A 12,571-nucleotide genomic window follows, 5' to 3' on the forward strand; every position below is an offset into this window, starting at 1 on the left:
TGGTTTAATTACTATTGGAAAATGCTTATCATTCCTCTGTAGCATCTGGTCCCCACTGGACCCTCATCATTTCCTTCACCTGCTCCCCCCACCAGCCAAACTGTGCAGCTCTGCAACTGCATTCTGGCCCATCCTCACCCTTCTGCCCCCAAACCTCACCTCCTTGTACCCCCAATATGTTTTTCCCAATAAAAAATATATTTTAAAAAAAAAGGTGTTGTAGTCTATTGAATGTCATATACCAATGGGAAAAACACCTGCTTTTTTGAGTCATTTAATGGTCCAAATAATGAAAAAATAAGTTCCAAATAAAATAGCACCTATTCTCTGTGTCTTAGTATATGACATGCCTAGAGGATGTCAGACATTATGCTCATTCTTTTACAAATATTCCTCTTAGATTTTGTGTTGAGAATTAGCGATGGTCTTCATTTTTCAGTGAGGAAACAGACACTGTTTTCTGCAGTTCCTGTATGCTTCTTGAATTGCAAGTTTATCAGTTGTGCATATGTGATTCTAATATTTAAAGATACACTATAAGTGAATTTTTCTCTCAACCAGAAGAAATAGTTTTGGGCTTGGTTTTTTAAAAAGTCATTTAAAGTAGGGATTATAAAAAATTAAGTTCATGTCTTAAACTGTTTATCTTGAAATCTTAAATATGCATTTCTTTGTAATCACTTTAGACCCCTGTTGGCACAGTGGTTAGAAGCATTTGGCTGCTAACCAGAAGGTCAATGGGTTTGAATTCACCAGTTGGTACGTGCGAATAAGGTGTGGCAGTTGGTTTGCCTAAGGATTGTGTAAGCTTCGAAGCCCTATGGGGCAGGTTTGCTCTATCCAGTAAGGTTATTACAAGTTGAAATAGACTCAGGAGGATTAGTTTGTTCTTGGATGGTCAGTAGATTTATTGTGGCCTAATTGTCTTTGTGAGTCTGCTAGCTGAAGTTCAAGTCTTTTTTTTTTTTACAAAAGCCATGATTACATGTTCCTTGATGGCTTACTGAGATGTCTTTAAAATTGAGTGAAAATGCAAATTTTTGTAGCTCCATCTGACATACTTGGGCATATTGCCAGTAGGGACCAGTGCTTGGAAAGGGGGACATCATGCTTGGGATGGTGAAAGGAACAATGCAAGAGAGGAAGACCCTGGATGAAATGCATTGATTCAGTGACTGGGGTAATGGTGGTAGGTGTGTCAGAGACAATGAAATTTGATCTATTTTGAGTTTAATTTTTTTGCATGGTCTATAAAATTGTAATTTTTTTGCATTTTTCTGCAAATGGATATCTAGTTTCACTTTTATAACTCCTAATTATAGGAAAAAGGGAGGATTTCTTGAATAAAAATGTTGACATTCAAACACAAAGGAGGGTTTTCAGAATTTTTATATACTCTAGAGTATATGATTTGTAATTACATAAAATAGCTAAGAATACTTTATATATTCTGAGAGAATCAGTTACTCATTGCCATGGAGTCAGAACCAACTCATAATAGACCCTCCACTGATTTCCTGAAACTAAATTCGGCATGAGAGATTGCCCATCTTTGTCCTGGGGAGCCATTGGAGAATTTGAACCACATGCAATTTCCTACAGACTGCACTACTGTTGCGCTCTCAGGTCTGGCCCATTGATATTGGTAGTCTGTCATTGCACCAAGCTGTTTTGATACCAGGGCTTGAGATTAGGTCTCATTAGTATATCTATCTGTCATTGTACTAATCTATTTCGATACCAAGGCTTGGGTGTAGGTTTCTTCAGTAAGCTTTGTTTAACTGAGGCATCTTTCTCTTTCACTTAAAGTTATTTGTTTTCCATTGCATTAAGGAAAATTGGGAGTTGGGATTGGGAAGGCAGTCCACTTTGTAGGTCACTTTGGGTAGTATTGATGTTTTTATGTTGTGTCGTCTTATCCATTAATAAATATACTTTTTTTTTTTCTCTTGTGGAGGTCTCTTGGTTTCTTGCAATAGTGCTTTAGAATTTTCTGTGTATAATTCTTTCACATCTGTAGTTAGATTTATTCCCACATATTTTATCTTAGCGAAAGTTATTTTAAGTAGAATTGCTGATTTTTGTATGTTTATTTTGTATCCTGTCACTTGCTGAAGAAGCAACTTTTCTTGATTGCTTTCTATACCTGTTACAAACAATTGCAAGTGCAATTTGTTAGAATCCTTTACAATGGATTCAAGTATCATAAGACACTCTGTTGTACTGAGAGTGCTGTGAATTGGAACAGACTTGATAACATTGTTATTTTAATTGACCTGATATTTTTCTTTTTTAAAAAAAAATTTTAATGACAAGTTACAGAGACTTTGGATTCCTATTCATTCTTTGTTGCACTTTTCTCCCTGTCCCCACCCCACTCTTCTCTTTGAAAAGTGAAAGTTTCCCCATTGTTGTACAGTCCCTCCCCCCAGGTCTACTCCACTGTGCAGCCTTCATTCTGGACTCCTGTCATGACAAAAATACCTAGTCACATATCCCTTTTAAACAGTTTTCTCCCTCATCTGTTTCAATGTGGTATACATTATTGAACCCATCTTTCTTAGTCTCTCCCCAACCCCGATGTCAGTCCTGTTTTACAACAGTGGCACTATGCAGTATTTGTCCCTTTGTGACAGATATTTCACTCAGCATAATGTCCTCCAGGACATTCCATTTTGAATAATATTGCATGAGTTCCTTGTTTTTCAATGAAATGTAGTATTCCATTATGTGAATATACCACAGCTTCTCTATCCATTCATTTGTTGATGGCTGACCTGTTTTTATGAATGGTATAAGATTGGCATTTTATGTAAAGTTTTTTTAAATGTACTTATTACTAGTATTAAAAGATAGGCAAGAGTTAAAGTAATCACATTGCCAGTTCAATTTTACTGTATTAAAATACCACGGAATACTAAAGATTTTAACATCTACTAATTGATTCTAGGCTTTTAAACAATTCTCCTTTATATAGTTTCTAGTTCATCTTTCTGTGTACCTCAGCAACCCATGTTTTTGTTACTAACAATACAGTGCATGGCTGGCATTGAGAAGAACAGGAATCCCAGAGACTTAATTGTACTCATGCAAAACCTCTTTCTAGAACCAGAGCTTTTGTGCAAACAGAGCAAGGAACACTGTGTAGTTTAAAATTAAGAGAGGAGTGCATCAGGGTTATATCCTCTCTACTTATTTGGTCTGTATGCTGAGCAGATTATTTGAGAAGCTGGACTCCATGATGAGGAATGTGGCATTAAGATTGGAGGAAGACTCATTAATAATAACCTGCCTTGCTTGCTGAAAAATGAGGACTTCAAGCATTTGTAGAAGATCAAGGAAGGCAGCTTTCAATATGGATAGTAACGCAATGTCAAAGAGACAAAGATTCTTACCACTGGAGGGTAGAGGGACAGCGCAGTAGAGGTAGACCCTCTATGAGGTTGATTGATTCAGTGACTGAGATAATTGGGGTGGGTGTGTTGGAGACAGTGAAAGTGGCACAGGATAGAGCAGGGTTTAAGACTGTTGTACATAGGGTCGCTGTGAGTCACAGACAACTCGACAGCACATAACAATGTAAGCTATGCTACTTTGAATTGTCTTGAACTGAGATTCAAGAGAGATTTAAAATGCATGTACAGGTCCTCCATCATTAACGAGACCACATTTGTGGTAGGTCCTCTCGGAGCTTTACAATGCTGGCCCAAGACTACAAGAAAAAGAAAGATACTGGAAAGGCAGCCAAGAACAGAGATCCAGTGAACAGATCTGGGAGCAAGACCAAGAAGAAGTGGTCCAGAGGCAAAATTGGTACAAGTTCAGTAACTTGGTCTTGTGTGACAAAGCCACATAAGTCTATAAAGAAAGTTCCCAATTTTAAGCTTATAAACTCCTGTTGTCCCTGAGAGACTGAACATTTGCAGTTCCTTGGCCAGGGCAGCCCTTCAGGAGCTGCTAAGTGAAGGACTTACCAAGCAGGTTTCAAAACACAGAGCTCAAGTAATTTACACCAGAGACACCAAGGGTGGCAATGCCCCAGCTGCTGGTGAAGGTGCATGAACAGTTCCAACCAACTGTACATTTTGAAAAATAAAGCTTTATTTTGTTTAAAAAGAAAAAAAATGCATGTACTTCCTAACCCAGTGTTGCTGCTATAATTAAGAAGTATAAAAATTACTTTATTGATTGATTGGTGTATTGCAGTAACAACAGTAACACCAGGAACAAAATGCTACATACATACCCAAAATTAAGAATAAATTAGGATGCATGAGAGGCAGTTTATATACCTGCAGTCAGTCTGCTTGATTTGTAACTTGTCTCTGCAGCTTACCAACTCTTTAGCCATATACAAGTTGCCTAAGTTGTCATAAGTGCCTCAGTTTTCCTATCTAAAATATAATAGAGATACTGGGAATATTAGTTGAGTTAGTATTGTGTGGTGCCTAACAAAATAAAACTGTCACGATGAAGTATATATAGTTTAGAGGAAAAAATGGTAACTGGAGAGCAGATTCTAATCAATGTGTGATTTAGGGGAACCTATTGTTTTGTATCCCTGATCACTTGTGAAACCTATACTCAGACTAGGAAGCAGTCCTCAGAACAGAGCAAGGAAAACACTGCATGGATCAAAATCAGGACAGAAGTACATCCGAGATGTGTCCTGTCTCCATACCTTTTCAATCTGTATGCAAAACTGATCATTCAGGAGGTTGGTCTTTATGAAGAGGAATGTGGCATCAGGATTGGAGGAAGAATCAACAACCTACATTGTGTAGTTAACACAGCCTCACTTGCTGAAATTGAAGAGGACCTAAAGCACTTGCTGCAGATGGTCAAGGACTGTCGTCTTTAATATGCATTGAAGCTCAACATGAAGAAAACAAAGATTATCACCACTGGGCCTCCTGGCAGCACCATGACAGATGGAGAAGAGATTGAGGTTGTTAACAATTACATCTTGCTTGGTTCCACAATCAGCACTCTTGGCATCAGCAGTCAGGAAATCAAAAGGTGAATTGCTTTAGGAAGATCTGTTGTCAGGGACCTCTTCAGAGCACTGAGAAGCAATAATGTAAGTCTAGAGACTAAGATGCACCTCATCCAGGCCGTGGTCTTCACAATTACTTGCTATGCATTAGAGAACTAGACAGTGACTAAGGATGCCTTTGAGTTGTGGTGTTGGAGAAGAGTCCTGAACATATCATGGACTTTTAGGAAAACAAATTAGGTCCGTCTTAGGGTGAAACCAGATTTCTCCTTGGAGGCTAGGATTTTGATCTTCTGTCTCACATACATTGGGTATGTGGTCAGGAGGGACTGGTCCTTAGAGAAGGACATCATGCTCAGAAGGGTAGAGGGAGCACAGGAGAGGAAAATCCCAGATGAGATGGATTGATACCGTGACTGAGGGTAGGTGTGTCAGAGTCAAGTGAGACTGGCTAAAGACAGGGCAGGCATCACAGCTGCTATACATAGTGTCGCAGTGAGTTGCAAGTGACACAAAGGCAAATAATAGCATCATTTTGTTTTAGAAATGTGACAAAATTGTTGATGTTTACTGATCAGTAGTAACTATTTCATGATAGTCACAAGCTTTCCTTATTCTAGCATGCTTAATAAACTTATAAATAGATTCATAGGAGACTCTGCTGTGACATCCTAGAAGATACATCTTCCTGCACGTCATTTGTCTCGAACTCCATCAGAAAATGATTTTTTTTTTGGTCTAGCTGAGCTGGAGGAATGTTGTTAGCCATTTCAATAATATGTGTAAACATTAACCCTTTTACAAAGGCATACCACAAAATTGTAACAAGTTTGAAAAATGTCCTAGTTTCAGGTGCTAGATTTTAAAGTCTCCAATATCCCAGTATTTTTTGGAGATACTTAAAAAGGAAAGTTTTACTACTTTCCTTGTTGCTTGTTTAACAGATCTTGCTTGCATTCTGCAAGTTGTCTCAGGAATAAAATTGGATGAATACATATTAAAGACATGATATGATTGTAGCAAAACTGTCAATTCTGTCACTAAATTTCCCAGAGTTTGGCCATAACAACAACAGAAATTTTTAGCTTTAACTACCACTTTTTTTCCCAGATAATTAACACTCTTCTTGTGTTAAAGGGGAGGGATTCCTAAGCAGATTCCTGAATCAGATAAGAGTCAACTGTGCTCTTTCACAATAACACGATGCACCTATTACATATTCAAAATTAAGACAAAAGAACATATACTCAACAAAGTTAGGACCTTGAGGGAGAGGAGTGATGCTTTTATTCAGTAACATTTTGAAATTTTTTTAAAAGTTCGAGTTAGAATCAATTTCCTTAATTATTATCATTTATATTATTTATCATTTCATACTTCAGGAAGATTACGAGTTGACTAATACAACAGATTTACTCAGTGTGGTCTTTCAACTATATGCTAACTATATGTTAGACTAAGGAACCAGAAAACAGGACAATGCCTCGTTCTGGAGTTTAATTGTAACATGGACCTTTGTTAGCATCTTTTAGGACAGACTACCTGCCCTTAATCTTAATTCTTTTTGATTCTGTTAGAACCAGTTTAGTGACTTGGAAAACCAGATTATTCACTTAGTTCATCTGAGTTTGTTCAGTTACATTGAGCATTTTAAAATTGGATTTCAAAGAATGATAAATGTGGATGTACTTTCTACTAGAGGCTGACAGTCCAGTAGCTTGATTCTGTTGACTTCAACAGAGTTGTAGCTTGTGAGGTTGTTCTTTAGTCTTAGGTTTATGATTCACAATTAGGAAACATTTTTTCTTTTTCAGTGTTTCTTTTCTTTCTTTGTTTCTGTCCTCTATTGTTGTCTTTTCTTTACCTTCTGAATTCCTTTCTTTCCTTTCCTATAGGCACTGATGTTCTTTACATTGGCCCTCTGAAAGGTGAGCCTTGCCACAAATAAAAGCAAAAGTGCTGGTCTGTCTGCTTCAGCTATATTCTTATCTTCTGATTAATTCTTTTGAACTGATTTCTCCCTCAGAATTTCCACCAACTTAAATTATTCTTCAGTCTATTATTTCATATCATAATATTACATGAATAGTTCAAGTTAATTTGACATGTTTTCAAGACAGGTTAAATAATGTACTAAGCTTTCTTTCCAGAATGAGTCTTAGATTCACAGTGTGCTTAATATCATTAGAGCATATATTATTGAAAGTTAAAATTCAGTACTTAATACTTACTAGTGTTTTTTTCATATTACTTATTAGGAAGTATATATTCAAGCCCAGGACTTTATAGTAAAACAATGACTCCCACTTATGATGCTCATGATGGAAGCCCTTTGTCACCAACTTCTGCTTGGTTTGGTGACAGTGCTTTGTCAGAAGGAAATCCTGGTATACTTGCCATCAGTCAACCAATCACATCACCAGAAATCCTGGCTAAAATGTTTAAGCCTCAAGCTCTTCTTGATAAAGCAAAAATTAACCAAGGGTAAGTGTTAAAATACAAATAATTGAAGAATTTCCTTCTCCGAGTAGAGGTAGAAATATGTTATTAAATCTGCCTTTCACTGCTCTTTTAACTAGGTGGCTTGATTCATCACGCTCTCTTATGGAACAAGACGTGAAGGAAAATGAGGCCTTGCTGCTCCGATTCAAGTATTACAGCTTTTTTGATTTGAATCCAAAGGTATCAAGGGTCTAGAGGGATTTCTTTCCTTTTTTGGTTTTCTGTTTACATGGATTTTGGTTTTGAAAGTTAATGAGGTAAGGAGTTGTTTTTATGCAAATCTTGAATACCATAAAAACCAAAAGCTTCAAGGCAGAAGTCTTTGCAGTTTATATAAGTACACTGTTTCAGCAGGTTGGAAGCATAATGAAACTCTTACAAATTTCTATTTTCAAAGTTAACAGTTTGGTACCAGGAGCTTTGGTAGTGTGGTAGGTTAAGTGTTAGGCTGCTAAGCCGTAAGGTCAGCAGTTTGATCTCTGTGGGATGAAAATGAGGCGGGCTCCTCTCATTAAAATTTAATGTCTTCAAGTTAAATATTATAACTCTTAATATTTTTTTAAAAAATACCTGTTCCCTTGGAATTATTATACAGAATTCATTTCTAATACTGAGTAACTATCTTTTGGATGTATTTTAATGTCACTTCTAAAAATAAACCTTTAAATCTCATCTGTATACACAGCAAAACATACCAGTTAAACAGTTTCTACTTACACATTTTTCCCTCTATCTCCCCAGAAGGAATTCTGGTGCTGTAGTCTGTATGGACTTGTACTGCTAACCAAAGGAGGTGCCTCTGTGCAGCTCTGAGGGAGAGAGTTAGGCAGTTTACCTCTTGTAGTTTACAGTCTCCAAAAACCTACTGCAGGGTCAGCTGTGGTTCACTTCTGACTCGGTGGCAAGAAGTTTGAATTTAGGTCTTGACATATACACATTAGTGAAATTGATTACTTCTGAGCTCTATAAACAGTCTTACTCTCCTTTTCTGAATTGTTTTTTTCCTGATTAACATAAGTTCACTGCTCTTTAAGCTTCCTAGCTAGTTGTCAGTTTGCTCTCATATAGGTAGAATCTACCTTGAGCTTTATTACAGTCTTTTAAGAATTACCTAGTTAAGCTATAAACTATTACTGGTTTTAAGGCTTTAGGAGCATAGTTTCAAGGGTTTTTTAAGATTTCAGAAAATCTTGAGACATGAGAATTTGAAATTCTGCTCTGCATTTCTGTTTTTTGATCAGGATTTTTACATAAGTCTTTAATTAAAATGTTTAGTAATGTTAAGTGGGCAACATCTAATCCTGACGTAATATCAAAGGAGGAAGTTTCTCTCAGAGGCAATTGGCCCAGCATTCCTTCTTCTATGCCTAACTCTTTCTTCTTGTTTCATGTAGGCAGAGACCAGTTTTACTTTTATTCGTAATAGAAAGGATTTTAACACATTATTTTGACTTTTTTTAAGTGGACTTGATTGTCAAAGGTTTAAGAAAAACAATTATTTTCTTTAGTTTAACTATGAATGGTCAGGTTTTTTCATGTTAAAGAAACATTACAAATGAACTATGTGCATTTTTGTCATTGTTGGCTGCAGTATGATGCAATCAGAATCAACCAGCTTTATGAGCAAGCCAAATGGGCTATTCTCTTAGAAGAAATTGAGTGCACAGAAGAAGAAATGATGATGTTTGCAGCTTTACAGGTAGGTGAGAGACTCAGTAAATGGGACTTTCTGGAAGTAAATGACCAAGTTATTTCAAAATTGTGAAATGACATAGTAATCCAGATAGTTTGTTTAATAGCTAGAATTTACTTTTTGCCTGATATGGCAAATGACTTGAGTAGATGCTTAGAAAACAAAATAAAATGAGCCTCTCACTTGCAGGTATATGTTACGTTTTAAAGCTACCAAGTTTTCCCTTAGAAATAAAATCACATTAAGAACTTAACCTTCTCAGGACACTGCTGTTGTAGTAGTGTTATAATACAACAATCACTGTTGTTGTACTTGCTGCTCCCTGGAAGAGGTCTGTATAACTTTGAGTCTGAAGAAACATCCCTGACCTTAACAATCCTATCACTGGCACCTATTTGGGAGATACATGTCCCACCGAATTTTATCAAAATCTTTTGTACTTAAAAAAATTTTCCCTGATTTTAGTGTGTCTTCTATTATGAAAACATATGATATCAATTAAAAATTCAAAATAATTTGGTCATGACAGGGTTATGCTTCTGATTCAGAATGATAGAAATCTTATGATACATACTATCTGAAGAATTTGAGTTAAATTCTGGAACTCTTATATTTAAAGTTTATGTTTTGGTTATGTCTGTTGTCTAACTTTAAATAAGGGCTTATAATTTTCCTGTGGAATTTTGGTACATTGTTCTTTGTCCCTTTTTTAAGAAAGGGCTTTACTTTTATAATTTAAAAAGCCAGCAGATGCTTACAATGTGTGGCACACATTGTACTGGTCAGTACATGTATCATGGTGTTTTTAACAAGGTTCTGTAGTGACTCTCTTTTGCCTGCTAATCTAGTTCATTTTAGTACAGTAAAAACACTTCAGTTAATTTACAAAGACTGTATCCAAAGCATAATCCTCCTAAATTTAAACATAATAAGGGATTTTATACAACAAATCCCCTGAGTTGTTTAAAATATGTTCCAACATTCATGAAAGAAACTAGGTTGGGAGAATGGTGAGGAAATACATAGTATTTCTGTTTGAGAAAGCATATACTAGGACATGTCCTTCACTTAAGACTTCTAATTCTTGTAGTAAAATCAAGGTAAAACAATAAAAACAAAGTGAGAAACTGTGGATAATAAAATGTAAAAGAATAATAGGTAAATTAGTAACATTGTTTTTTAAAGTATGTAGGTCTAAGTGTGTTTAACTTTTAATAGATATCCCATGTAAACTGGATTTTAAGGATTTTATAGCCAGGATTTCTTCAAGTATGATTCATATGGACCTTTTGCATCAGAATCACTTAAAGCGCTTAGTAGAAATGTAAACTCTAGATTACATCCTAGATATGGTAAAACAAAATTCTGAAGGTAAACCTAGAGATCAAAACTTTAAACCTATTCTACATATGATTCTTAATACCATCTGAATTTGGGGGCCACAGACTAATGATGACCTTAATGCACCTTGTTTTTACAGACATGGAATTTTCTACTATTGTAAGTATGTCATTTTTGGCGCCACTAAAATGCATATAGCCAATGACAAACTAAATCTTAAAGCTAGGAAACTGGTAATTATTTGGTCTCTGAATCGTTCATTAATAATAATTATATGAATAGATTCTATTCACTGACTGAATACTTGAGCAGATTGTAATGTTACTTATAGTTAAGTGCCATTGAGTTGAGCACGACTCATAGCAACCCTTTGAACAAAAGATCTGAAACCTGTTCTATAACTGTCATTGTTACTCTAATGTTCATAGAGTTTCCAAAGGCATGTTGTTTACGAAATGGATGCCAGTCCTGCCTCCAAGCCTGTCTTAATTGGGAACTCGACCAAACAGTGTCTGCCATGTGTAACAATTACAGCATTTGACACTAGTGGCACAACATTCAGCATCATGGCAACCCCAAGTTACCTCAGGACAGCAAACTGACAGACCAGTTCTGTACTGCTTGAGTGCTTCTGGCAAGAGGACCCAACTGCCTTTTAAATACAAAGGCTCACCCATCAAGTCCTGATTGACTTAAATAAGAGGCATCAGCCCACAGCTGCCTGATACCTAAATCCAGTAAATCCAGTCAGCTAGCACTTTGAAAAGTACCAGAGCTCTAAGCACCATAGGGTAAAGTCCCTTAGACTGCACTTACCTGAGTGTGTGGAAAAGTCAGGTTCAATTTGTTACTGAGTTGATTCCAGTTTACATGTTTCATCATAGAACTGTAGGCTTTTAAGTTTGCAGCTTTCTAACTCTTTGCATTAATCAAGGACTCAATTTGAAAGCTATAACTAGCCATTTCTCAAAGATTTCTTCTGTCTGTATGTAGAGATTTAATTACCACTCACTACTAATATATGTGTGTGTTCATATGTAAACATAATTTATCTTTATTTTTATGTTTTAAGAATGCAAATATCTGGTTCTGGCATTGGTTCAACTTGAATTGAGATTGAGAGCAAAGAAAAAAAACACAAGCTTCAGCTCTCACCATAATAGTAGTAACTTTTAGTGATAATGTAAGGTAATCGTAGTTAACCATTTCCACAAATGATTTTATGAATATTCTCTTCATCAGTATAGGTGGGATTTGACAAAACAAGTTCATACGGAGCTTGGTGGAAGGAAGTATGCACTTGCTTAAAACCTCCAAAACTAGTAATTCATTTGTGTATGCCCAAAGACCCCACATCCTATAGATATTATATAGATACTATAAGCCTGCTTAGGATGTTAATTTCAGATATTGAACCCTTGATTTTCCTACTGTTCTGCTAATAGGCACTTATTAAATTAGGTAATCAAAAGCATTGAATATAGATAGTAATTTCCTTGTAAAGTTGTTCCAAAGTTAATACAGTACTTTTAATAAAATGTCATTTCTTATTTTAGTATCATATCAATAAACTGTCAATCATGACATCAGAGAATCATTTGAATCACAGTGACAAAGAAGTTGATGAAGTTGATGCTGCCCTTTCAGACTTGGAAATTACCTTGGAAGGGGGGAAAACATCAACAATTTTGGTAGGGTTAATCTTTTTATCTACTGTTTTAATTTCAGTTAATCATGTCTAAGCATACAATTTCTTAAGTGTTGATGCTCTTGTCTTTGTAAATTAAATAAATGCTCACCAAGGGGGTAGGGAGAAGTATGTAATACTTGAGAGATGTCAGACATTTTAGGAAATTTCAGGAAGAGTTTGTGTTTTTTTTTTTTACTCAGGGCCGTGGGAGGGGGGCAGGGGAGTATTCCAAAGAAGGAATTTTGCTTTTCAAAGAGAGGAGGGAACTGGGGTGAGAGGGCTGGGCAGGGAGAAAAGTGCAACAATGAATGAATGAATGAATGAATGGAAATCCAAAATCTCTGTAAAT

General features: G+C 36.1%; 1 protein-coding gene across 3 annotated transcripts in view; it reads left to right on the forward strand.

Annotated features, from left to right (window-relative positions):
- FERMT2 (fermitin family member 2) overlaps nt 1-12,571 on the forward strand; it is a 114,323-nt gene that overhangs the window by 90,903 nt on the left and 10,849 nt on the right. For all 3 annotated transcript variants that reach the window (XM_006894358.1, XM_006894357.1, XM_006894356.1), the window contains 4 exons: nt 7,255-7,480; nt 7,576-7,678; nt 9,090-9,197; nt 12,089-12,223. In XM_006894358.1, coding sequence (XP_006894420.1) covers nt 7,255-7,480; nt 7,576-7,678; nt 9,090-9,197; nt 12,089-12,223 — 572 coding nt within the window. The remainder of the gene's footprint in view (nt 1-7,254; nt 7,481-7,575; nt 7,679-9,089; nt 9,198-12,088; nt 12,224-12,571) is intronic.

Source organism: Elephantulus edwardii, unplaced genomic scaffold, assembly GCF_000299155.1.
Source record: "Elephantulus edwardii isolate Elephantulus edwardi_28Jun2011 unplaced genomic scaffold, EleEdw1.0 scaffold00140, whole genome shotgun sequence".
NCBI lineage: Eukaryota > Metazoa > Chordata > Mammalia > Macroscelidea > Macroscelididae > Elephantulus > Elephantulus edwardii.